The sequence below is a fragment of the Cantharellus anzutake genome, assembly GCF_015039405.1.
Source record: "Cantharellus anzutake strain C23 chromosome Unknown EI90scaffold_384, whole genome shotgun sequence".
Lineage (NCBI taxonomy): Eukaryota > Fungi > Basidiomycota > Agaricomycetes > Cantharellales > Hydnaceae > Cantharellus > Cantharellus anzutake.
The window spans coordinates 16,096-42,933 of record NW_024067334.1 but is presented as its reverse complement, the minus strand read 5'-3'; the positions used below and the strand labels follow the sequence as shown (position 1 = coordinate 42,933).

Genomic DNA, 26,838 nt, shown 5'->3' with positions numbered 1-26,838 from the left:
CAGTTGTGAGATCTTGATGCAGAGTTACAAACTCGGAGTAGCGATGCCATACATTCCATGTGCGGACGGCTGCTTGCACAGTAATTTTGTAGACAATGTACGGCTTCGATCCGCCCCTCGTCTCAAACTCTTTGATGAATATAGACTGTATGCGCAGAGGAGCACTCGTGGTCGTGGTCCTTTCCATTGTCCAGAAATTTGAGTGTCACAAGCGCAATTGGCTGAGTCAATTCAGTCCAAGACAAAAGCGCGTCCACGTGATATCATCCTTTCATGGTGTGGGCAAGGGTTGACACAGCTAGCAGCACCGCATCCTTCCCCACTGCACGAAACGGATTTCCGGCAATGACTCACGCATTGTTGGTGTCGCGCGAACCTGTGGCTCCTTTGGCGTAGTAGCATCGCCTGGTAATAGCTGGTCCCGTGTGCTGATTCGACACCAGCATACATATTCGATGATCTCCTTTCTTAACGGTGCTGATCACTCTTCATCTTGTGGCGTATTGATATGACAACCGGACCTCTTGCGGGCGGCTTCGTTCTATCTGATATTGGGCGTCTTGAAAGCTATGGCATCAGCCATTGCATATCCCCTAGAATGAGGAAGATCCATGGATGCAATCACATGCTGGCTATGCCTATTACGCCTCAACGCGCCTCTGGTAGAAAGCGCCTCCATATGTCCACTGCATAGGCGCGTTTGAAATTCTGCACTCACTATTTCTTCACTGCGACGGCTTGCCTCTGTGATGCAAACTGCCCCTTACTTTAAGTTATTCAGCCCCCCTACGACTTAAAGATGGTTTTTCAGCAACCAATCGTCCCGTGCAACTCACCCCCCTCTATGTCTTCATACTATTACCCTCAGTACGGGTACCCTCAATACGTGTATCCCCAATATCCAGTACCATATTCGGACCCGTACATGATGGTATACCCCCAGCCCCAGAATATCCCTCGGACAGCTCCACATTCTATTCCTCGTAAGTTCTCCAGCTAATCTGTGCAGAGCGTCCAGCTAAGTTCTACGGTAGTCCCACAAGAGGGCCAAAATGCCATAAGGCTTGACAATGCACGGCAAAAGTTGAATTTCGGGCTTCGATGGGTGAGCCAAATTACACCCAATATCATCGAATTCTCCTTATTCCTATCTCCACAGGAGGACCATTCGTCCAAAGAAATGGATGGAAAGACTGTATGGTACTCGAGTGTTTACAGTGCGTGTTGCCCTTCATCCTTTAGTCCACATGCTCAGACTATTTCTCAGTTGACGATGTTCTAAGTGGGACTGGTCAAGCAAGCAAGAAGGGCGTCGCCCGAGACCAGGCTGCGTACCAGGCCTTGTTGCGCCTGACAGGCCCAAACTACGCCATCGGTGGTTAATCCCAGCAATCCTAAACCAGCACCACTCCGTCTTATTCTTTGGCTCTGATCACCCACAATATCGTACTTCCCCCACAAGCACGAGGAACATTTTAACTAGATACATGTGCTCCCCTTTTTATCGCAGTACTTCCGTAGTATAGCTTCGTCGGACATTTTCATTATAATACAGTCAAATTCTCAGTGTACTTATAATCGCTCGAAACAATGCGTAATCATCTGTTGAGTGAGAATAATCCCTCGATGAAGCCGCGGAGTCGGCGGAATCAATGAATCTGACTCATATTTGTTGCGACTTATTCCGACGGCCGTTCGCCGCTTTCTGTGCATACAGCTCTGAGCCACATAGTGGGCGCGCGCTTCGTTGGAAAGATCATTTCCCTTCGGGCTGTACCGCAAATAATCACGCTCGATTCCTTTCCTCCACCCCAGCAACGCTCAACATGAATTTCTGGCGCTCGCTTATAAGGTTTCGGGCGCCAGCGGACGGTTGTCTCTTCTTCCGACAGATTCACTTATGAAGAGCGCAGTCTTAGTATACTTTTATGACCTAAGTCGCATTTTGCGCGCGCCTGTTCGCAACTGATGGAGTCAATGACTCATTGGGCCACCCACTCAATACAGAGTTCAACGCCCCCTCCCAGGGGTTTCTCAGGAGACAGTGCCTTTGGCTAAGTACGTCTCCGTGCGGTGGATAGGCGCGGGTGCCGTGCCCGCTGAGCTCGAATTGCTTGCTGTATGACATGTTCCGATGAGTTGGTAGAAGCTATAATGAATACTCTTGCAATCATTACTGCTATTTGGTGTTGTCGCTACTTCTGTACTGTGGTGTATTACAGCCATTAGAATTCTGCACATAGTGAGGACTCGCTTTCGAATTCTCGCGTTGCAACATGCTCCTGCTGCATTATGCATAGCTGATCTCCTGGGAATGCCTGCATTCAAAGGATTATAATATCTCTTGCCAAATGAAATGGTTTATCTCAGGCGACTTTTCTTTACTACTTTTCCGCACTCTAAGGATCCTTTTTAGGGGTTTACACCAATGACTTACGTCTGGCGACGTACCGCTCGGTTTAAGCGGTATCTAACCTCCTAGAATCATCGGCTTGCATTATTGTACCGCTCGGAGGCCGATGGTGTATAAAATGATCCTTCAGCAATGGCTTTCATCCCAAAGCTCACCATGAACCAACAACGTAAGCATTTCCTTTGGCCGAGTTGTAGCTTACCTGTCTGATTCCTCTTCCTGTCGTAGGAGACAGCATAACGAGATTAATGCAGTACGCTAGGGAGCATAACATTCAGTTACGCCAGGTAAGACATGTCCTTTACTAGTACATTCTCAGACAATGCCTGATGCAAGATATGCGCATAGGTAGAGAGGCGAGTGAATGGTAGATGGGAAGTGGAATTTTATGGTGAACTCCTGTTCATTGTGTCTTTTTAAATTATTCATCTTAACTCTTCTAGTGAATGACACATTGTATGCATGCTCCACCAATACAGGCCGGCAGCATGCCTCCGACGATGCCGCATTCTTGACACTCCAGATGCTTCACGCAGAACAACAGTAGCATATCTGGGGAGTAGCCGGTGCGGGAGTTCTGGTTTTGGGGCTGGGGGGACCACTATCCAGGCCAAATTTTGCATCTCTTCGACCTTTCAACCATCACGTCCCGCTTTGTCCTTCGATTGCATTTTTTTGTTTCCTTAGTTCGGACATCACCGTGTCAGTGTAACCGTAACGTAATTGAAACAGATTTTCGGACATCCTCCCTATTATGCAACGAGTGAACTGAGAATAATTATCGTCTTGGACCTTGGAGGATTTTTTCAATAAGTAGAATCTAGTGTGGCGGTGCGGTTCCCGAATGGCACTTGTCATGCGTGTCTAAATCTCGTTTCGTCTATTTCCTAACTTGGCGGCGCCGCAGCCACCTTCTGCGGTTGACATTTTGAGCATTCTGAAAGCCCTCTGAGTCCTTTCATGATTCACACGCTACGGTAAGATCGCCCCTACCAGTTCATTGGCATAAATCTCAATGATTGCTGACCGCGACTTGTGACTCGAATTGACTAAATTGTCACAATTAACCTTGTCTTTCGTCCCACATTCGCCCCCGTTTCTCATTCTCATTTGAGTGAATATCTATTAACTCTACCTCCCCCCATGAGGGAACATACCGCCAACTTACGTCGCTCGGCTCCCGGGAATGCTCCGCCAATCACTACGCTGGTACCCCAAAAGATCTTCACGTGGATGACTATCGCCTTATCGAAGGGGATACATTCTTGGCCGGCGTGAGATAGGGGGTAGGGGGGACGCTTTCAGACTGATGGGCGCTCATCTGAGATCTCACAATGAATTAATTTCCCGCGTGTTGCTATTGTTTGGGTTGTCTAGTTATTCGTCTCATCGTGAGCACGCTTGGGCGCTTGTTTTCGTTACGGACCGGGCTTTCGGTGCCCTTTCCCTTCTATAACAGTGCAACTCTGGTTTTGAATTCCGTCGTGGAAGTCCTTTCATTGCGGTGTCTGGTCTTCCGCTCGCGCTACGAGAAGCAACGCCGCTGTTTGGCCTCCTTTTTCTGACCTACTGCGGCACCGGTCTCGCGGGCGCGCCTATTGTGGCGAACAAGAATGCTTTTCGCACTATAAAAGTTGCGCTAGGAAGGGCACTCTTCCTCACTTTTCTGATACTACTTCTCCCCTTGTGCATCATCATGCGTGCGTTCCCGCCACCGACCAGCAGTCGAGCCTAACGCCTTTCTTCCAGCTGATCACATTAAACTGCTGCAGAACAAATCCGAACGCGAAAAATTCGTGTTGGAATGGGTATGTGCGTTTCACTGATCGAGACCACCTTGTGAAGACTTGCTTCGTAGGACGACAATGAAATTTTTGGGTTCAACAACTCGACGACATGGCAGTCAACTGTTATAAGTGGGTTATCCCGACAGAACGCTGCCTCTCCCTTGGTATATGACCTCTTTACAGTAAACGGTGTCCCTGTGGCCACTGGGGATGGGGCACGTAAAGCATACGCCAGGGATAAGGCAGCTAAGTCAGTGAGGTTTATCCTAATTCCCCTGAATCACCCCACTTAATGAATTGAGCCTAGACTCGCTCTGGAAATGGGATATTGATCCCCAGTTCTACCCTTTTCATTTTGCTTCCTTTGCTTCAATAATTAGGCATTGAAATTCTCCAGTTCTGTAAAGTATCTGTCTGTGTTGTGCCCATTTATGGCTGGAGTTGTGACCGCAGATCTACCCATGATAAAGCTGAATATCGATCTGCTGCCCAAAACGAAAGATGTTCATATTAACAAAAAGCAAAGGAGAAGGAGCAGAGTGCATTCACTCCTCTCATTGCCAAATCGTGCTTGTGATGCTTATAAGATAGAAAAAAGGGGTTACTTGTGGGCCTGGGCATACCAGACATTGGCAGTGTCATTATGTCCAACCCGTGCGTGTGGTATCCGCAATGCCCGTAACATTATTTCCAGCGAAGCGTCTCCTGTCAAGCTCATTCCTTTCTGGTTGTGGTAATAAACAGGGCTATGACATCCCTGATCGCGGACCGCATTATGATGTGGACGACAAGCCGGCGTATTAACGTACCTGTGAAAGCCTGCTTCTCAAGGTTGATGGCCAATTGAATTCGACAGTAAGTCACTCATAAACTACCTCCCAAGTTTAGATCTATTGAGTGGCACGCCTGTTTGATTATTGCTATATAAGTATATTCAAAATAGCTGCCTGTGCCGTAAAAGGAAAATGTTTACCTGGACGTTCGGGGTACTGTTATGTAATAAATTGGGCGTGGAATAATATCGAGATGATGGTTGGATGGGGGTAACGAAGTCGGAGGTTGTTAAATTGATTATAGTATGACTCCTAATTATTTGTAGTTGACGGACCGCAGTTGCAGACAGCTGTAGTATAGTGGTTCAGTATAGCTCGTTCCCATTGGGTATCACGAGTTGACGCGAGTTCGAACCTCGCCAGCTGTAACGTTGCTTTTTTTGTCTTCCTCGCGCGGCTACATAGAACTTGCCTTCCCCCACATTAATATATTGCAGCAACCTTGTCTCGTGCTAAGCGGCGTGCGCTACTGGCGCTCTGTACTAACAAAACGAAGGTTGTAAAACAAAGCTAGCAAAGCTCACCAATCTGCACAGTTGTGTAGTTCGAACACGCCACGTTGGCAGTAGGGCCTTGTCCTTGACCACCTGTGGCATTGGGCTGCAACTCCTAACAGGTTGCATGTAACACAGAAAAACTCAACGTCTATTCGGGAGTCATATGGACATGCGGAGAAAAATGTACGTAAACAGGTGAATGGTCGGATCGGTTGACTGTTGTGTAACTGCAAAAAGGGTATCTAAACAATGCAGCGAAGCGAAGCGGACCGTGGATGATATAGGTTGGGGTGGTAACAGATCACAAGTGGCGATGTAGGTGACGCGGGGAGAAGACAAATGTTTGATGTTCAACAAAGATAAATTATGCGGGGACGTTAGGAATCAGACAGACAAGAGGAAGGCAAGGGGTTACGGAGGAATCGAGTGGGGAGTCATCAGCAGGAAGGAGAAATGTGAAAATGTAAAAACAGTTGGAAATATATACAACACCAGACTTGACCGTGAAGATAAAACAAAAGCAACTACGCAAAAACAACATTTTCCAGTTAATTTATTGCACAGTCGTGAAGATATTTGGGTGGAGCGTTTACACCTGAGTGGTCTCGCTGCTAGAGCTCCATTGACCCATTTTTAAGAATTTTGCAAGTACCTCTTGACTATCCCGTTTGAAGACATCCACTCCTCTGGCAGGATCCCATTTCCGACCAGCAGAAACCTTCTTTGCCAGATGAGCGAGGTCGGGAGACACCGTGGTAGAGATGGGAGAAGCAATGGTAGCATCAGACGTTCCGCTCGTGGTGCTCATCCAGCTCAGGCGGTTACTTTCTCCAGTTAGAGTGGATTGGTCGCGCAGCGTGGCAGTAGAAGCCATGCTGGGAGACGACGGCACTATCTCTCTCGGTGATTGGGTTGGCGATAACTTGAAACGTGTCTGTTGGAAGGGAGATCCGAGTGCGACAGGTGATTGGGGGTCACGAGTGGGTGTAGATGGCTTTTTGATTTGTCCGTCAATCGATGCGATGGGTCGTTCGCCAGCACCAGGTGGTGATGCCGACGTAGAATCTGCCATTCGCGGAGACAGCGGTCCAGCTGGGGAGTATCCACCAGCCTTTAACAGTCGATTGATGTTCAACCGCGGAGGGGGCGTGGTTTCTGGAGGTGCTGCAGCAGGCAATGCATCTGCTCGCGGCGAGTCAGCATAGAATATCCCAACCTCCTCAGTCTGAGTAGACTGGTGTTTCCTACTCTTAGGAACAGTCTGCATGCCTTCCGATTTATATTCCTTGGAACTGGCCGAAAGTATGGAACCAGTTCTTGTGCGGGGCCTCTTGTGCTCAGGACTTGCGGCCGACCCTCTATGCGATCCCCGGGATGGCACACTGCTACGACGGGAGGAAGACGCGCTCTTCGGCTTTTCGTCTCCTGAAGATGAGCCTTCGCTAGTATCCTCATCATCTCCGTCATGATCATCTTCTATTGGTTGGAGCGGAGCAGGCTCTTGGGGCTGCTTTCGCCGTTTAGATGAAGGTGGGGAGGTTGAGACAATCTCGGGGATAGGTTTAACAAGCGTGTTCGCATATCTTTGAATACTTGGGATGTTATCCCATGCATTCGTGTATACAATGGACCCAGGCATCCCATGGGTAGTTGGAGTGGCTGGATAATACAGTTCGCGGTGTGTTCGGGGGTTCCGAATTGATACAGGTGTTTTTTCCGGCGTAGGCTCTTCTACAGTTAGAAGCGGGGCAGGGGGCTCAGGGGACTCAGCTCTCTGGATATTTGGAGGCGGAGCTTCCGACGCCGGGAAAGCACGAGCCGGGACTTGACGTTGCCTTTGCTCCCACGGGAAAACGTTTGTGACTTTGCTGTAATCAGCTTCATGATGAGTGACGTTCAAGTAGGTCCCCTCTTTAACCAAACGCTCTGGGATCTCATGGGTTGGTGGTATAGCGAAGAAATCTTCAGGGTGAGCCGGCCTTGGAGGGGAAGTTTCCCAAGCACTGTCGAATGAAGAATGTGTCACGGAATCCTGACGATGACGACGTGTGTGCAGAAGATCCCAGGCGTTGACGTACGCTTGACCAAGTGTTTCTATACTCGGTGTAATTGGCTTGTTGGTCGGTGGAGGGTCAAAGGCAGGATTCCAGACCAACATAGTGGGTGAATGAGGCCTGGGAGGTAGCGATTCGGGCTCCGGCAGCGATTCTGGTCCCGGTAATGCAGGTAGAACTAGGGATGTTGTTTCAAGGGAAACAGTCAGTGGTTGCATTTCCGGAGGTTCATGGTGGTGAGAGGGAAGCAGAGAGGGAGGCGATGACGGCTGAGGACTGTTTTCGACTGACTCTACGTGCGTAGGTTCAGGGGCAGGCACATGCACGTGCAGTGGTGCCGTTTCAACAACGTCAACTGGACGAACTTCTGGCTGATGCGTGGATATCCGTAACGAAGTTGTCAGATGAGGGGGTAAATCAGACACAGGGACAGTCGTTGGTAGAACCGGGGGTGGGACAGGAGGACTGGGCCGCATCAAATCGATGCGGCCTTCCAATGGTAAACTCTGATACTGCCCTTCGCCCACTTGGGTGTGTACTTTGCTCATCCCTTCAATAGCCAAACGTTTCAACTCCTCTAAGCCTAGACCACCACTGGTAACAGCTGGCGCCTTGTCACTCCATGCAGGCTCGTATTTCTCAAAGTGGAATACCGATTGCTGAACTTCCGGCCGAGGGGCCCGGAAATTTCGATCGTATACATCAAACCACCGGTCTACCAATTGGTTATACCCATAGGATTGTTGGGTAGTTGGAGGGCTGGAAGGCGGTGGCGTCGAATGAGCGAAAGGGGTCCGCGAGGCTGCGGATGACCACGGCTTATTCGGTCCAATGAAGTGTATGGCAGAAATTTGGGAACCAAATCGCTCGTACGCTGGGGCATATCTGGATCGGAAAGCTCAGTGGGGACGAAATAGGGTTCGGTCGTAAGATCTGACGCACGTGTACGCAGCCGTAGGTGTCGTATTGTATGTGAAACTCAACCTATTCCAATTGTTCCCTCTCCATTCGTTGAGAACCCCTTGATCGCCTCCATCCCAGCTTCCACGTGTCTTAATGACATCCATGATCTCGTTGAACTTATCCTCTCCTGGCGTCAAGACCATGACGCCGGAATTGAAGATATCAGGCCATCCCACGTCTGGGACGGCGCTAAATTCATGAGGGAGAGTAAAAAGATGGGACAACGGCCTGACCGGAAGCACATCCGCATCCAGGAATATAATTTTATCAAATTGCGTCAATCGGAAGACATGCAGCTTCGTAAGAACGAGATGCAGATCTGGTCGACCTGAGCAGAAGAAATTGAGCAATGCTACCCTTACGAATGATTTCTGGGGCGCAGGACACACACCTAACAACTGTAGTCCCTTGGTCTGATTCTCCTCGATGATCTCCACCCCGAAAACGATATCGAAAGCTTGACGGAGCTTTTTGATGATAGCAACATCCACCGTTTCGGGGGTGACGATACAGACGGTTTGAAACGCCACTTCTGGGGGGGATGGGGGTGCAAGATGCAGCTCTTTTAAGGCCGAAGCCACGACCAGAGCTCCATTTGCATACGAGTCCGACGTTACAAGAGTCGCGAATGCGAATCTCGAGTTCGCCATGCAGTAGTGGACTACTCCCACGAAAGTCTGCCTAGCTCTGATGGTGCAGAGACTTGCCCTCAGCAAAAGCTTCGGTCGAAGGATGTTGAGAAATGCAACGGAAGTCGCCGTAATGGCGATTGCCATAAAGGGAGCAGCATCGATAAAATGAATTTGAGGGGTTTACATAGATTTGATTTGATAGCCCGCTTTGAGTACCGGAATGATCATCCACATTTTGTTCCCTTAAGTAAAAGTGATCCAGCATTTCACCTCACCATGCTGACCGGATAGTTAGAGACGAATTATTGGGTTCCCCAAAACGCCAAAATCATGTAAACGGCCAGCCGTAATATTGTATGGTTGCTGGAACACGTCATTGTCCTGATAACACTGCTGGTGTAATTGACACCACCAGATGCAATTTTTGGCATGTACCCGTGACTGAGCCTGGCACATTGACCCCATCTTGTAGTCGGATTGGAGCTTCATCTCCTTTTTGTGTTTACAGTTTCTTCAACTTGAACGGACCAAAGTTCATCATTGTTTATGTAATATTCTGAGTCATTGCGTTTTGTGTCTTCATCAAGTTCATGTGCAATGTGAAAGTTCCTTGCCTTCGTGCTGGACTCGTAAGTCCTCACCTGGCTGCAAACAGAGCTGGAAACTTACGTGTGCGCTTCAGGATGTTCGTCTGCACTCCTATTTTTGCGTCGCGTTGTGCTTGCCATGTGAGTTCATCTCACACCTTTGTGCCCACTCTGAGCGGAGTCTCACTGTCGCACTGCTTGCTGCCAGTTCAGCTTTGCCTGCTTTTCATTTCGTCTTATCGGTGGATCGAAGGTCATCTTAAAGTTAGGTTGCGCCTAGGTTTCGAGCCCTGTGATGAGGCAAGCTGCTGGCCCAAACCAACCCTCCAACAGTCACTCCGGGGCCTTCACTGACAACACTGGACAACCTCTACTAGAGCCACCAGGAGGCGTCTTTTGCAGGAACTCCACCAATTCCTCGCTGACTATAACCTCCAGAACGCGACCTTATTTGAAGCGCTCAATGCAATCAACGCGAGGTTGGCGGTCGAACTAAGCCTCGCAGACATGCAGCGCCTGGAAACTTCAAAGAGGCATGAAAACCGACCCGAAGTTGCGGCTCGTACCCAAACTGAAGTGGCAATCAGAGGATCGCGAGATGAACAATCAGGTAGGCGAGCCGAGGTCTCTGCTCCAGCAAATGGGACTCGAGAATCAAGCCCTGATGATTCGCCTGGGTCTCCCGATTCGGGACGAGGGGATACCAAAGTGCGCCGACTCGGACCAAGGAGTAATCGAGACCCTCTCAACCGTGTCTTAGACGAGGACGACCATCGAGGGGAATACGCTTGGAATTGGGGGTTCCCTGGGGGGGCTCCGCTCTGGGTCGGTTCAGATGAACGTTACCTCTCCATGGCTCAGAACACGCATCGACTCCGAAACGCCTACGACGCAAACATCAAGCGTGCTATCCGAAGTCATCAGGCGCGAGGTGGACTATCACACTTCCGTCTTTTCCTCTGGAAAGAGGTCCTCGCTAATCGACTGCTCGACTTCGGATCTCTTATCGAGGGGAAACACACCAGAATGATGCAGTGTTTTGACAGCATCCTCCTCGGCGACGGGATTGAAGTTTCGATTGGAGGTCTATCAAAATTTACCAATGGACCTATGCGTGGAAGAACTGTCGTATGGCGGTTCTCTGGGCTTTCCCCCACAAGTGTTTGTTTGAAATCTACCATGATCGCATTGTCGAACGCTTCAACAGCCATCCAAATTGTTAACATCGAATATGACCGAGCAGCATGCAGATTTTTCCACGGGCTGTTCGGTCATATTTAATGTTGAGGATGGCGTTTGGGTGGCTGTTGAAGCGTTCGACAATGTGATCATGGTAGATTTCGAAATCTTGAGCATCGAGGATCACCGAGCAGCATGCAGAATGCCCAACCTCGGTGCATGAAGCAGAAGGTGTTCGAGTAAATTCATTTTTTCCGAAAATTACATCGCAGGCGCTTTCCGAGATTCGGTGTCACTCAACTCAGTCCCATTCTCAAACATTCTACTGCTCCGTGGCTGCTTGAGTGGCGTGACTGTCATCTGTGATCTAAGTGGGAGTCGGCACGTTTACAGCCTTCGGACTTGTTGAACTCGTGGCAGATCGGGAAGTCACTGAAGTTGCCAGGGCGTTTCCGTTTTAAACCAGTTTTTGGACGGGACTGCCCTCTTTACTGGGACCCTCCCATTGCCTCCGAGAATGTAGGAGTTAGGACTTGGGGCGAGGCAGAGTTCAAGAAGGGTTGGGAGGACTCTGTAAATCGCCGAAGGCAAGGTGTATGCGGAAACATTGCTGCACATTGACCCCATCTTGGAGCTTCATCTCCTTTTGTATTATGTCTTTTTATTTTTCAACTTGAACGAACCACGTGCGGAGGTCTAGTATAGAGGCTGGGTCCTGCCTAGGGCGGAGGTGTTCCGGAGCGAGCCCTCCCAGTCAAGTGCAAGGGATCCAATTGCGGAGCCAGTGAGATGCAAGCCAGCCGAATATGAATTAGACAGCTGCAACTAGTTACACAATAGGATGGTCGCTCGTTACCACGAATGAGAGATCTAGCGGGGCCCGAACGAGGCCAACTCGCGACATATTCCTAATTCACGCAGGCTCGTTGTCGAGGGGACGATTCTTACCAAATTGCAACTAGTGGTAACGCCGATACTCTTAACCCAAAAAGTGCAGGGGTTGCTGCGTTCCCACTGGACGGGATGATCCAGTCGTACACCACTGCAGCACCAACGATGCAGAAGTGGGAATTGAGTTGGAATTGAGGATGGCAACGGATGGCTAGCTGGGCGAATACGTCATTGAATGAGAGGGCTGCATGCAGAATGGGCAGAACCGCCATCCACGCATCACATAATATAAAGGCATATGCAGTCCGAATGTTACCCATATCCATCCTCAAGCGAGGACAGTACTGTGAGCGCTCTACAGGGACTTCACCCAGACGAGCGGGATGGGCGCAGTAATGGCCGTGACAAATGAAGGGGAGACTAATGCCATCAGGGAAGAACAATAAAAACCTGAAAATTCGGCTCCTTGCGGCTGGATAAGATGAAGGCGGCATATTCCGAAACGGGCAAGCAAGCGAAGTCATTTCGTTTAGAAAACCGTTCATGATCAGCGGCACTTTTGGATTGAATTTGTCCATAGCAGCATATCCTCTGATACACTCGACATCGAATTAGTTACAGTCTCATTTGAGAACGTGTGAAGGAATGACAGGCCGATGACCGAGTTGCAATATATCCAAAAAAAAGATAGTTTGCGAGATACAGGACAGAAAAGGTCCAGAGATGATACAGTATAATCACGATGCAGTGCAGACTGCGTGTGGCTTCCGGTTGTGACGAGAACTTGACGAAAACTCGGCTTGCTGCGGCCTTCCACTTCACCCCCTGCCAAGTGTCATATCCTGGTCATACCTGGGCAGCGAGAGAGACAGGAGTCACGAAGAGGGTAAACTAGTGAGGCATTATATTTACTTGTGGACTTGTACTTTGGTACGTGAAAGGATGATGGTGCGTTGTTTGGCTCGACTTTCATATCAAGAATATGGCATCCAGGAACTGATGCCTCCCCCCATCTTTCCGCTCAAGACCCGTCTTCCATCGCCCCATCTGTTCAGCGGCTTGCAGATGAAGCTCCCAAACGGTGTGATTCTTGAGCTCAGTAAGATTCTGTGTTGGCATCATGGTCTCATCGGGCGATGGACAATCGTCGTGCTTGCCCGGTGTGTTTCCCAAAATGTTCCCAAGGAATGGTTACAACCCCTCATCATCAAATTAAGCCACCCCCCTGCATCGAGAAGCTCATTGTCGACTCTATCCTGGAGAAGGCAGTCGGTGAATATGAGTGGGTTAGGAACCATGCACGGGATATTCTGTTCAAGAGATTCTCTCATCTGGCCTCTCACAAAAACATGAGAGGCGTGTCCTGAGAGCGCTTGTACAAGCAGAGCCCCATCCTATCCATCAATTAACGACACCATCCGTCATGGTGGCAAGCGCATTATACCGGGATATCCTAAGATGTAAGTTGTCACGGGCTCGTTCTTTCTCATCAAACCAAACTATTTTTTTCTCTCTCTCAGGTCATCATTGGGTGTGTGACATTGGAAAGGTTCTCCATTGTGACATAAGTCTCGATAACATTATGTATCGAGAAATAAATGGGAAGGTTTATGGTGTCTTGAATGACTTTGACCTTGCTGTTGAGAACGATGGTGGCTCGAGAACCCCATCGTCACAAACAAGGGACGAAGCCATGCATGGCAATGGATCTCCTCCACTCTGAGTCTTCCGCTCCCCCTCGACATCTGTAGAAAGCCTCTCATGACACGTAGCAATTGGCGGACATCCGAGCTAAACCAGTCATCAAGCGGAGCATTCAGCATCAATTTTCCTCCTTGGTGACGTGAAGTATGACATAGATGAGGTATTCGAGGTCGCTATTTCGACAAGGTCAAGACCCCTCATCGGAGTTCCGACGCTTCACTTCCACCTTAGCTCTCGCATGGGGCTGCATGAAAAGGGTGGAAACTTTCCTTCCTCAATATATCGGAAGGGAGCGCAACAGAGAGCGCGTTGACGAGTGGGAGGCCACTTGAGTCACCTGGTTTGAAAGTAATTACCACTTTAGGCAACAGCCCATTTCGGCTCGATCACCCCAAACCGCCTCCGTGAACATCATGCTAACTTAAACGAATCGACAAATCATGTACAGTACAGGTGTCGCCAAAATCCCCAAAAGCTTGCCTGGGGAGAATAAGGTAAAAATCCTAAATTGTAACTACAATGCAACTGATCAGGTCGTAAAGCGCCCGCATTGGAGGGGGGGGGGTTGCGCATGGGCAGTTTTGTCGTAACACAAAAGCAAAAATTCCTTCACTCGTCATCACTGAAGCTCATGTCACTCCCAGCATCAGGGTTGTTCAGGATCCCTTTTTCCGGGTTCGGTGCGGGGATACAAACTGTCTCGTGGAGATCAGCGTCCGCATGACCGTTGATGTTCTCTTTTAGAGGAGCACATGTATTTGTGGGAGGTTTGTCAGCCGGAGCTGCCGGTTGGATGTCATCGATGTTGCCAGCTTTCCCATTTAATCGTGCCTCGCGGCCATTGATCCCAATAACAGGGTTCGTCGCCTCATGTTCCGTTGACGAGCCCAAGGAAGATGAAAGAGAGGATAGTGAAGATGTTGAATCGCCCCTCGTGCTTGCCGTCTCGTTGGTTGTGGCAAGTTCGGAGGCTTTCGACTCCGTTTCCACAGCATCACGCGGGACTCCGCCGTTGGCTGTTTCCACAGTATAGTACCAGAACTTGCTCTTCTTTTTTCCTGCTGGGGCCGCGATAACGATAGGGGCAGGCTTGGGAGCGGGTGGCTGCGAAGTTTCTGACGGCGCTGACGATCGGGCGCGCTTTGCAGGTGGGGGCAAAAGCGCCTGATCCTCTTCATCGAATGCGATTTTTGGCGCATTGCCTAGCCGTGTACTTCTCCGTTCGCCACGCCATTCAACGCCTGTCTCAGGGTCCAAAAGTGGATTATCCGCGGTCGAGCGCTTGCGGCTATTTACTGTCGCTGCCCGCGTGCTTCTGCGAGGCTCAACGGAGAACGAATGGCGGGAGGAACGGTATGTGCGGGTCCTCGACGGGTTATCGTTGTCATCCTCGGAGTCCCCATCATCGATGAAGTCATCTTTATCATCTGGGTGCGCATACTCCTCATCCTCCTGTCAAGAGGGTTGGTATCAATGTGGAAGAGGACTCGGAATCCATATACCCTAACCTCTTCTTCCTCATAATCGTAGACGTAGTCGGGGCGTCGAGTTTGCCGTCGTGTTCTAGTCGCCCGTATTTCAGATTGTGCTGCCACTATTGCCTTCTGCTCAAGGCGTTTTCGGGCTTTCTCGACCCGCTATGTCAATGAAGTCCAAATTAGTAATAGCCAAGTCGGAACAATGGAAACCAGTTTCTGGCGTTAAGTCCGCCACTGAAGACACGTGATGACAGCAACAGCCCCAAATTTTTCATCATTGAGCGGCACCAACAGGGAAACGAGGCATTTTGCGCGTTTCCATGGGCCAGGTGGTAGGATAAATGCAAGGGGACCAAGAGAATGCACTCACAGCGAGCTCAGCATCGACCTTTGGCAGGTTTGCCTCAAGGAACGCGATAAGATCTAAATGACCTTGTTCAAATTTATTTCGTAATTTGACTTTGGCTCCATTTTCGGACTCCGGAACCTTCGGGGAAGTGGCTTTGAGGGTTTCGATGGTAGCGATGTACTCCTCTCGGGTGCTCGAAATAGCTTTGAACGGGCAGAGGGATTTCCAAGGATTCTTCGACATGTATATACGAGGCGAATCTGTTCAATCCACATCCCGGCAGTCAGGCGGAAGCACGGGAGACATAATATTTTTGAGTTGACCACGCACCATCAACAATCCAGTATCGTTTCCGTGCCGAGTCTTGTCCGATTGGAATCATGCGTAGATTTTCGTAACTATTGGGATTATCTGGTGGAGGGGGCGCAACGGCTTGCTTATCGGTCTTTTTGGTATGCTTAGCTGCCTTGACACCCCATGCGGTATCAATTATTCCTCGAATGGCGACACAGTGAGTTAATTGCCATTCCACGAGTTGTCGAAGAATGGTAAGCTGCGAAAAAAAAAGTGGTTCACCAGAGATGAAAGATCTTGACATCGCACTGAGTGAGGAATAAACGCACTCTAGTGTCCCAAGTTAGAGAGAAGAACCCTTCGGTTCCCGCCAAAGGATCCACATTCCGACCCCTAGAATAGTCCCACCAGATGCTTCGCTCTGTAGGGCTACGGCAAAATTCCTCCACCACGGACGCCACTAATTTATCCAACTTCGCTCTGGGTGTCGTAACGATTACAACGATTTGAGTATTAGGTTCGTCTCAGCAAGGTATCAACACACTTTGGCGACCTTAAATTCGGCTTGAGATTTGTTATGAAGTCTACCAGTATGGCTTCGATAATAGGGTCACGGCCGCTGAACATTAGCGCTTGTTCAAAACTATAGAGGACGTCCAACCCGATCCACAATCGGCACAAATCAACAAATCAGCAGTAGAGTCACCCTATAGTGCTACGTACTCCATGATGGTCTCAAATCCTTCTACTTTCTTCTTGACAGAAGTGAATCTGCAAATAAACGCGTAGACGAATGCTGTCTCCCAACGTTCCGATGGACGCGGAGGGCTTGCAGCCTGAGCAATAGGTGCTGATGATGAAGATGCTTGTCCATTCGTAGTCTGGTCCATGTGAATTTGTGGGAAGTTGAGCCTGTGTAACTGCGACGCCTGCTGGCGGACGGAATGTGAGCAACTGGAGGAACGACAGCTCGACTCGGTTGCTTCCGGTTCGTGAACTTCTGCGCCTAAATTGACGAACAGACGAAAATTTAACAATAGAACTATATACACAAAATATGACAGTCTCAGCTTGCGCTGGCATCGTAGCTACAGGTCATTGGATGAAGAACCTGCCTGTTCACATCGCTCGTAAAAGGAAATGGGACATGGGACATGCAGCGGAAAGTTCCAGTATCTCGTAAATCAGCGGGCGGAGGTTAAATCGGAGTTGAAGGGAAATACCGCGAACGAAAGGGAAGGGAACAATGAAAAAAATCACGCGTTTATCGCGTCGAGGGAGATTCTGTTGAGCAATCTGACTGCTTATCATCCATCGCAATAAGTGGGTGTTTTTCATGGGCGTAAAGGTCATGAAGCAGGAGAAAAACGTCATAAGCATTCCAGTGAAGCGGAATGTGTATAGATCTCGTTATTATTTGTCCTCCCTGCGGTTTGCAAGAGATTCAATGCAAGGCATCGAGAATGACTTGTCCAGGACCAAAGGGAGCCATGCACGACAGAACAAACCATTCCACTGTTGTACGAATCGCACTGGTGACAAAGGAGGTAGCACCTTGCGGAAGGAGACAAGAAAAGTGGCGGTATGGTCATTTCTGATTGTAAGAGAGTGTGCTGCATAGCTCGGAGTGAGCAAAGTCGCGGGAAAACGACAACAGTGAGCGTCTTTAGCTCCTTTACCGCCAGAGAGATATCGTGAGGCATTGGTTACATCGCAACTGCAGGTTTCAGCGATGTCTGAATGCAACGAATTGCTTACATTCCCACAAGGATCGAGGAATAGAGAGCTTCGGACGCCGGAAATTCATGGAAGGCCTGCGAAGAAAAAACTCGCTGGACACGACGGGAACCGCCTTTTTCGACTCCCAAGAGGGAGAAGACAATCAAGTTCGGTCGATCAATTGATGTACTCAGATGCATAGCCCATTAGAGATACACAAGCTGAACTCACCACCACTGCACCGAATTGGTTGTCGGTAGCTCAGCTGTGGCGCGGTCGCATATGGCAACAACTTTACCATTAGGCGAGACATTGTGGAGCTCGCAATGAACAGAACACTAGGTGATCACACTAGCCCCTGAGACAGAAATGCCAAAGGCTTAAATACATTGCACCACTGGCCGAACGAGATCGATCAATCCCTGAGAAGAGGGGAGAAGGTAAGAGAGTGATCGACTAATGACAGGGAGTAGGTTGCCGCCTTGCGGTGTCCACACACAACATAAGGTGCGTCAGGAAAAAAAATAGGTTTAGAACCTCTGCGCGCTATTTGAGTGCAAGCGTAGGCAAAGATCGCATGAAGAGCGCGAGACAAAGACAGTTTGAATTTTGCTGAGTCATTGCGGAGAACATACGGAATAAGTTTACCGCGTGTCGAGAGAGGGGGGGACACTCAATAATCTCTCGCAACAAAGGTACGCCTATGGAAGGTGCTGGCATAAACATCTGCGGGCCAGGATTATGGCGACTCTTGAATGAGATTTGGAGGCTAAAGGCACGGCAAACCCAAGAGATCCGTGACGTGTGATCCTGACACGTAATTCCCAACGCATCGCTAACACCAGCACGAACTACCTCGCATTGCACATGGAACCCCTGTGAGTCAGGGTTCTGGCGATCAAAAGTCGGCTTCGACAACAATAAGCGACAACAAATAACTATCTCGTTTCACTCTGTTTCACTGATATCCCCCTGCTACTCTAGTCCTAACGGCGGCTACACTCTCGGATTATGGCAGACTCTGACTCCTTATTTTACCTCAAAAATCAATTCTATTTGCGTGAGCGGTTTTTGGGTGTCCAAGGAGGAACGATCCTTTTTAACAGTTGACTTGTATCAAAAGGTGCATATCAGAGTGTCGCGAGGAACCCTCCTCCACAAAAAGACTCCCCTGAATATCTTCCTTCGTTGCTGTATTCCGCCCGCTCCTTAATTGCACTTAACCAGTCTGACGAAGCATTACTGCTTGTCTCTGCCGATACTCTGCCCGCCGTTCGGGCTGTGAGAGCACTGGCGACATACGTCAAGACCAAAGCATCCGGAGGGGAAGTAGAACCGATACTCGACGAGTTACGGGACCTAACAATTGAAATCGAAAGCGAAGATGAAGGTGTCCAGGGGGCGGGGACGAGCGTAGTACGTGTTTCCGCTGCCACCGCCTTTTTGCAAGAAGGCGAAGTGGAAGAGGCTTTAACCACCCTTGGTGCTGGAGCTGGTGGCCAGGATATGGAATGGCGCGTAGCTGCCTTGGTTTTACTGTGTTGAAACTCACTTCTCTCTAGTTCATATCTCACGATTCAGATATATCTTTCAATGAACCGCATCGATCTGGCGCGAAAGGAGTACCTGTACGCCAAGTCCCACGACGCCGACTCCTTACTGCTCCAAATCATTGAGGCTTCCATTGGGCTCGCTTCTGGCGGCACACCACCACTCACTTTGAATGCGGCATACCATATCTACGACGAGCAAGCCGCTGCACCTGGGTCATCGTCGAATGCAAATATTCTGGCTGCCAAGGGCATAGCCTATTTGTTGCGCGGACATTACGCCGAGGCAGGGAGCATGTTTAACGAATCATTGCTGATAGATGCAAAGAATAGTGACGCGCTTGCTGGGCTAGCAGTGACCAAAGGGCTAAGCACAAAACAAAAAGACGCAGATGAAAGCTTCGAGTGAGTGTTCAGATGTTACACCTTTAGGCTCGTCTGATGTCTTCCAAGGCATTTAATTTCTGTCCTTCCATCACACCCCTTCGTCGCAGACTTGGTGGCTAAGTCAGCATTGTTTGATCAGGCCAGGACGCAATTTGCCCCCTCTGTGCCGTCCAGCGGAAAATAATGAAATCCCAACCATGACTTTCTAAATCAATTAGGGGTGTTAATGTAAACACAGCAGGCACGGGCTGAAAATAACGAAATAAGGAATGGCCGAAATATGAGGTAAAAGCAAAGTAAATGTGGAGGTGGTACATGACTACAGCCAGCCAGGAGAATGAGATGTAAAGCAAAATGATGACATGCAAGGGCAATGGGTGCCATTGAGGATTAAAATCCACCAGATTATGAGGACTGAAAATGAGGTTGTGAAATCAAGAGAGGCCCCAGACCAACGTTGGTCCAATTCTTGAGGACGGAATCCAATAGACATTGGACTTCCGGGTCATGCTTGGGGGGCGGTGGTTGAAAAATAAGAGATGCGGGCATAAATTCCTCAAATGGGGAGACTTCGCGTGCCCTGTTAAGGCATGAGTCAAGATCGGATCCCCAAGACAGGTCAAGCAAAGGCGGCTCTTCAAGGGAAAGAGGATACGAGATCTCAAATTTGGAGCTTAGTGAGTCGCTAGTGGAGGGGAAAACTATAACCGACTTTGCCGAGGCAACTTCAGGAAGCGGATCACCAATCTCGTGGGGGGAAGGGGGACAAGAGGGACTGCTCGCATCTGAGGTGAAGTCTACTGAAGAACACGGGGGAGATCCGGAACTGCCGACAAAGCTGTCGGGTGCAGTGAGAGCCGGTGTGAGCGGCGAAGGCGAAGGAGGTAGCGGGATATCCGCTGGATCATTAGAGTGACAAGTATCGAATCTATGGGGTGGGGTGGTTGGGCTCTCCGCAGATAGTGATTCGGTGTCTCCTCCTAAAGTCCGCGAAGAGACTAGGGTTGAAGAGGAGCCAATGAAATTCGCTGAGTCACTCTCGGGTCTCACGATAGCGCATGAAGGATATGAAGACGGTATGCATGGGCTCGGGGGGAGAGCGATATGCTCCGGAACGGCCACCGTCGCAGCGCTGGAATCTTCCACTTTGGCGGTTTTTGGCATCGGCAACAAAGCATCCATCACTGGCTCATTCGCGACCAAAACAGGGCTTGTCTTAGAGTTTGAGTCTGACAACGCTTCTGCAACAATATCAATAACCTCGGCATCTCTTCGCACTTCGCGATCGTCTACAAGGGCCGCTGCTGTTGCCAAGAAGTGCAATTGAACGGCATCTTCGAACGAGGCAGGAGGCCTGTTCAGATTGGGATGTTTCAAGATAACTGAACCTCCCTCTTCCTCCGACAAACCTTGGGCTGACGGGAAAAATATAATACGGCCAACTTCGGATTCATTATTCTCCGCGTCTGACACCGAATTTGTATCACATTCAGGAGCCAGCAACGCCTTCGACGGTCCTCCCTCCGTGACCTCAATGGGTCTACAAGTCTGACCCTCGACAGCGACAGATGTATTGCGTTTGGCCTCCGCTCCGATTGATTCAAAGCCAGAAGTTTCAAATTTCAGATGAATGTCTCGATACGTGCCGTAGGACTGAATAGGGTGGGGAGGGCCGAAATCGAAATCGAACACAGGAATCGTCGGATCCCCAGTCTCTTCGTCAATCTCAACGTCAGTGAAAAAGCGAGATGGAGAGCAGCTCTGGACTGGGGGACTAAATGAGCTTACGAACGCATGAGTTGTCGGAGTGGCAACCGGGACAGATGCCTCGCTTGTGGAAGTCGTCGAAAGAGCTGGTGTAGAGGCACGGGAAGATGTGGAGAAGGAAGGGCGGGAGGTCGATCGGACTTCTGAAGATAACGAAGGGAACGCTGGTGGAGAGTGTAGAGAAGTGAATCGAAGGGGTGGAGTGAAGGGTGGTGTTGATGGTTGGGCAGCAACAGAGATGCGGGGGGCTGAGGAAGGCCCCAAAGTTCGGCGTGGTTGGCCAATCTGAGGCTGGCTTGGATGGTGCTGCGAAGTACTTCGAAGCCAGTTTCGATCAATGTTCACCGTCTGTGATGGCATGCCCGAGTCCGTATGGAACAAAGGAGGGCATTCACGAGCCACATATAAGAATGAATTCTGGGCCTGCTGAGCAGGCGCGGCGAAAGTGAAAGGGGACGCTGATATGGAACATAGTGAGGTTTGCGACAAGGCCTCGGGAGTGGTTGGACGGATTTCGGGAGATTTTGAGCGGGGAGATGGGAATTCAATCTTGTAACCCGGAGATGGTAAACGTGATGAACTCGATTCCGACTCGGTCGCAACTGAATGTGAGAGTGAAGGAACGCGGTAGGGGGCGGCCCCCGATTCGATAAGAGGAAGATCGGGGACGTCATCATCATCGAAATCCTCTAGAGTATCCCAAGGCACCTCTCCTTCATCGCTCCACTCATCCTCGGCCTCAATTCCTAAATTTAGTCGGGTCGTGAAATCGATTTCAGCAATTATATCGTCATCCTTGCGGTCGCGACGGTTTTGGAACTGTGCGGAGTATTAGACAGACAAGTAGGATAGGCTAACCACTATCTTACCCAAACGGCGACCGATCGTTGGGACACACCCCATTCAGCGCTCATCACAGCCTTGAGCTCACGCGTAGGATGCTGGATCCCAGAAGCGAAGAGGCGCTCCAGAATCATATAATATCGCTACAAGATACACAGTGAAATGTCACGCGTGAGGCTGCGTATTGGCACTCACTTCAAGCTCAGCCGAAGATTCCTCGGGTTCCGACTCACCCTCATCCAAACAACTTGAATCAGACTGCGAGCAAGCACTCTCTGGGGGGTCGCAAGGATGACTGATGATTTCTTCGGGGTGATTGGACCCCAAGTCTTCGCAATGTCGCCCCTCAATACGATCCTTGATCTGGGAAAGAAAATCAAGCTGAAGATCTTGGACTTCTGCTTCATATAGGCCCTGAATTGTTTGACTATACATATGCTGTAAATCCAGTGTGCTCGGACGAGGCGTCTGCACGTTCTCCCAGTGCTTTGTGAGAAGGGCCAAAGAGCGATTGAACTCCATGAGCAAGGCTTGAACTTGAGCAGGCTTCAAGTCCAGTGCGAGAAGCTCCCCAGAAATATCAACAGCGATAGGTGTGATCGAGACATTCTCCGAATGGCTACCAGTTTCTTTAGAAGATAATCGAGACTGAAAGTCATCTCCAAACACAGTGGTGAGGAACCCATCGATAGCAGTGTTAACAGCTAGCAAAGACTCTTGGCGGTTCGCGAGGAAAGACATGTGCGCAAGTCCGACAAGTCTACCCGGCGCCTAAGTAAAAGGCAGAACGCAAAGAGGATGAGGAAAGACAAAAGTGCAACTTCACAATATTGTTATTGTTTGTCGGAGTTGAGGAACAAAAGGTCGGAGTTCCAATTTGGTTACATAATCACCATCTTTTGTGCCCAAAGCTTGACTTCACACATCTTACTCGTCGAAACTACCATCATGTCTCTAATCGATGTCGCCTTGGACGCCGAGCTGCGGTCGGCTTTCATGGATGCTGAGCTTAGGTTCCTCAATGCTGTGGCGGAGGATGACAGAAGGGGCACATTCCAAACAGAGTTCCGCAGCATCACACAACGCGCAGAAGCCGCAATGGCCAGCAACCTCCTCAGTTTAGAGACGGTGGATCTCATCCGTTCCGTGGTTGCGAGCATTAGAGCCACTGCCATGCGGTTTATGGAAGGCTGCAATGCAACGGCGCGGCTTGAGTCTCAAATTGTCAATCAGTGGAAGTCGATATTGGGAGCCCGTCTACAAACCTCTGCGCGAACCCCCACGGCACCTTCCAAGCGCGTTAAGCAACATCATATCGACAGCGTCACTGCTGAGATGACAAAATACCGACCTTGTCGTGACTACTTTCTCTCACATCTTGGCGCCCCTTACCCTACTGCTGCTGACAAGAAACAGATGGCCGCAAAAATTGGTTGTGAAGTCGCTTCTGTCAGTCAGTGGTTCACCAATCACCGACGTCGCTCAAGCTGGATGTCTGTCATGAAAGACTTTGCCAACAATGACAAAGGAACGATGCAAAGGCTAGTCCAAACTGTCATTTCTCCCGATCCATCTACCCCAGATGTCGATGTCCCGGATGAAGCACGCAGAGCCGTATCTAACGTACGTGCATACTTTGAGAAGATTACAGCTCCCACCGTCTCCGAAGAATTTATGGAGATGGTCAGTCAACCGCCTATGTCCGACGAAGAGCTGGCCGCCTATCGTGCTCGTCGAAAACAAATCCGCCGTGTGCGCATGGAAGCAAAGCGAGCGTTGGCCGCCAAATTTGCTGCCAAGCATGGAGAAGGCGTCAAGGTTGCAGAACGGGCCGTACCACTTGTCGGCAAGCGTAAGCGTAACTCAGAAGATACCCCTCCCGATGAGGACGAGCGTCCCAGAAAGAGGCGTGGTGCATTGGCTCAAATCAAGGTGCTAATTTCGCGAGATCCGAACATTCGATTCGTTGTGAAAGAGGATGGTACTGTCAGGCGCCTCCGCCGCAAGGGACCTCTTCGTAAGTCCATCAGTACATCGCTAGATTAGTTGTTAATCGCTCTGGTTCAGAGAGCATCGGGCACAACATTCCCTCGGCGAAGAAGATTACAATTCAGAACACATATATACCATCCCACCCCTCCAAAGCTATCCCACTTGACAGCGCATGTCTGAGGATTAACAAGAAACGTAAGGCCGCTGACGAAGTCGGCGAGGCTTCGATGCCTGAACCCCGGCTTCCGACAACACACAAGCGTCGTCGCCCCAACCTCGCTCCTGTTCGCAAGTCATCGTCTGTTGCATCCATTTCCTCCCCCTCCCTGGCTTCGTTGTCCCCATCTCCGTCTCCATCCCTACTCGTCGAACAACGCTCCGCCTCTGCTCCCAATATATCCGCTCTCGAGAACGAATGGAATCGCATGGTGTCTGCTCCCGCTCAACTTTCCTTGTTCCCACAGACCACTGCTGTCGCGGACAATCTGATACCTGCTTCGCAAGTCAATGCCTACCTGGCAAGTATGGGGATCCCTGTTGTTCAGCCTCCAGAAGCCTATGGATATCCTCAGCCGACACCGCAAGTCGCGGCTACCTTTTCCCCTGATCAATCCGCCCTCGTCCAATCCTATGCTCCTACAGCTACAGATCCTTCCCAGTTACCGGTCAGCCAGAACTATCTCGCCATTCCCGCCTATGAAGCATCGCCTCGGCCACCGTCTGTCTCATGGACGTCATCTTCCTCCGAAGCAGCCTCCCCTTCCTCGGTCCCTTTTATAGGTTCCCTACATGAATCAACCTTTATCGACTCTAGCTTCTTCTCTTCCGCCCCTCAACCGCCTCCGGTTGTTCCAATCCCCCAGGAGGCTTTACAGGAAGTGATTGAAGCTCAACGTCGAGTTTATGAGGCCAAAGTGCAGGCACTTGAGGCCCAGCTTGCGCTGGCGCAGGCGCAGGCTCAGACTTCTGTTCAAGCGCTATGATGTGCGTTGAAGCGGGTGTATGATTATTCCTAATATTGGGGCAAATTATTGCAAATCAGAAAAGCGTGCTCATAGGCTGCTCCCACTGATAGGTTGTTGAACCAGTGTTTGTACGAACTGCTTAAATTTGACTCTGTGACTTGTATATCATATCTTCCCGTTCTTGGCTCATCGGTCCACGAAGCGGAAACGGCTGGGTTCGAGTCTGAGTTATTTCTTTGATCATTTTTGTACCTGTTTTGCTAGACCCGTCGCGCAATATATGTTCATTCATCTACTTGTGCCCCTGTCGTCCAAGAAGCTCTGCAGTGAAAAATCCCGCGACCGCATGTTACGGCACGCGGCGCTGCATTGCTGGCATTTGCACAATGCGCACGGACTGTGGGGTCAGACCCTAGCCACGCGCTTGTTTCTGGCCACGTTGGGCTGTTTTTTTCTGGTCTTTGCCTATCTTGGAGCCAAGGATAATTGAGGGATATTCGTTTCTACGATCTAATTCGCCGCTTTTTCCCACCAGAATCTTCCTCTTTCACCTGTCGATTTCTGCTCTGGGACTTCGGCTGTTGAATGTACTTGTACATAAGAATCTCAATTCGTTAACAAGGGCCACCCTTCTTTCCTCGTTCTCCCTCCCGAGTTAGAGCTTGATGTCACATTCTGGCGCACCGATCCCACATCCAGCGGGGGGTGCGGCACTACAGCTGCATCGACGAACCCCTGGAGGAGCCGTAAATGAAGGATCGCAGGGACATCGCGTCTCTGTTAAGAGTAACATGTTCCAAGCTCAGGTTCCTGGAGTGCAGTTCACGCATTATGACGGTACGTTGTCGATGAAGTTGCGGATTTTCTCTACACTCCTTGGTGTGCTTACTTTTCCAAACCCATAGTCAGTGAGTGGATTCCCCCGATCATCGCTGATCCCTTCTACATTGATACCACACTTGACATCGATCATTGATACTCGCCCACTCATGGGTCCCGTCAATAGCGTTCGATCTGCCCCTTCGTCGCAATGCTTCGAAGAAGAATACGGCGTCAAATCCCGAGGAACAAGAAGATCCCTACCCCCCTGTGAAAGCCGCTCATAAATTCATAGATCACCTGCAGCTTAGGCATGCTCCAGACTTGTTTAACCCTCGCGGCGCTTATGACGGGCGCCGAAATTTATTCATGTATGACTCGCGGGTCGGGAGTGAAAGAACAGTGCGTACAGTCGCGTCCTTGCCATCCGTATACTCATTGAGGGGCACCCAAAATCAGTTTGAGTTTAGTATGAATCCCGGAAGCGATCGAAAGTACAAGGTGAGCCTTAAGCGAGTAGGGATGATCGATACCTCGTGGGTTCCGCGTTCCTTCCGTTACCCCCCCCATCCCGTTGACCCCCCAATAGAGTTCTTAAAGACTTGGTTCGGGGATCCCAAGGGCCTCAGTCTGACATCGCCGTGACCGCGGTCAACACGCTTGTCCGTGTGGTTCCCAGCCAAAAAGATGTTCTGGCAACTCGAAGATCTTTTTTCCAAATACATAAAGACACCAAATCCCTTGGGGGTGGCCTGGAACTCTTGCGGGGATGGTACCAGTGCGTCCCACACCAGTTTAAACCAACTAGATACTTTCTAATTACCTTACCGTCACCAACAGGAGTGTTCGTCCAGCAATCGGAAAAATGGTCATTAACATCGATACCGCAAATGCTGTTATGTACGTACTTGTCATTGCAACTTTCTCCAAATTGAGCTCATGGAAGTTTTTCGTCCAGGATTAAAGCAGGCTCCTTACTTAACGTATGCGTTGACTTCTTAGTCGACGAACACTCAAAAAACCATGTCAACGTCCGATCGATCCTCGATCCAATGCATCTTTCTGACATAAAACTAAAGCAATTAAATAAACTACTCAAAGGCAAACGTCTGGTTAGAAACGGAAACCATCCCGG

At 49.9% G+C, this 26,838-nt stretch overlaps 3 protein-coding genes and 1 non-coding gene across 4 annotated transcripts; 3 read left to right on the top strand and 1 right to left on the bottom strand.

Moving 5' to 3' along the window:
- Positions 1–5,319: 5,319 nt before the first annotated feature.
- EI90DRAFT_t365 lies at positions 5,320–5,401 on the top strand. Its single transcript has one exon. It is a non-coding gene; the product is annotated as a tRNA-Gly (tRNA).
- A 12,887-nt stretch (positions 5,402–18,288) lies between these two features.
- EI90DRAFT_2985100 (coatomer epsilon subunit-domain-containing protein) lies at positions 18,289–19,637 on the top strand. Its single transcript, XM_039055998.1, has 4 exons — positions 18,289–18,440; positions 18,504–18,894; positions 18,943–19,335; positions 19,384–19,637. The coding sequence occupies exons 1-4, from the start codon at positions 18,392–18,394 to the stop codon at positions 19,499–19,501; spliced, it is 951 nt and encodes a 316-aa protein (XP_038907400.1). The 5' UTR covers positions 18,289–18,391; the 3' UTR covers positions 19,502–19,637.
- On the bottom strand, positions 19,488–22,776 carry EI90DRAFT_3162376 (uncharacterized protein). The gene is made up of 3 exons (XM_039066281.1): positions 22,123–22,776; positions 21,954–22,070; positions 19,488–21,903 (listed from the first exon to the last, which is right to left on the bottom strand). The coding sequence occupies exons 1-3, from the start codon at positions 22,666–22,668 to the stop codon at positions 19,723–19,725; spliced, it is 2,844 nt and encodes a 947-aa protein (XP_038907399.1). The 5' UTR covers positions 22,669–22,776; the 3' UTR covers positions 19,488–19,722.
- A 27-nt stretch (positions 22,777–22,803) lies between these two features.
- Positions 22,804–24,263, top strand: EI90DRAFT_1665437 (uncharacterized protein). Its single transcript, XM_039052009.1, has 2 exons — positions 22,804–23,944; positions 23,999–24,263. The coding sequence occupies exons 1-2, from the start codon at positions 22,876–22,878 to the stop codon at positions 24,097–24,099; spliced, it is 1,170 nt and encodes a 389-aa protein (XP_038907398.1). The 5' UTR covers positions 22,804–22,875; the 3' UTR covers positions 24,100–24,263.
- Positions 24,264–26,838: the final 2,575 nt, after the last annotated feature.

Excerpts from the sequence above, each read along its gene's own strand:
- EI90DRAFT_2985100 (XM_039055998.1), top strand. The coding sequence starts at position 18,392 with ATGGCAGACTCTGACTCCTTATTTTACCTCAAAAATCAATTCTATTTG. Across the intron at positions 18,441-18,503 it reads CAAAAATCAATTCTATTTGC|GTGCATATCAGAGTGTCGCG; the intron begins GTGAGCGGTTTT and ends TTGTATCAAAAG. Across the intron at positions 18,895-18,942 it reads GGTGGCCAGGATATGGAATG|TTCATATCTCACGATTCAGA; the intron begins GCGCGTAGCTGC and ends ACTTCTCTCTAG.
- EI90DRAFT_3162376 (XM_039066281.1), bottom strand. The coding sequence starts at position 22,668 with ATGTCTTTCCTCGCGAACCGCCAAGAGTCTTTGCTAGCTGTTAACACT. Across the intron at positions 22,071-22,122 it reads AATCTTCGGCTGAGCTTGAA|CGATATTATATGATTCTGGA; the intron begins GTGAGTGCCAAT and ends TGTATCTTGTAG. Across the intron at positions 21,904-21,953 it reads AACGATCGGTCGCCGTTTGG|TTCCAAAACCGTCGCGACCG; the intron begins GTAAGATAGTGG and ends TACTCCGCACAG.
- EI90DRAFT_1665437 (XM_039052009.1), top strand. The coding sequence starts at position 22,876 with ATGTCTCTAATCGATGTCGCCTTGGACGCCGAGCTGCGGTCGGCTTTC. Across the intron at positions 23,945-23,998 it reads CCGCCGCAAGGGACCTCTTC|CATCGGGCACAACATTCCCT; the intron begins GTAAGTCCATCA and ends TGGTTCAGAGAG.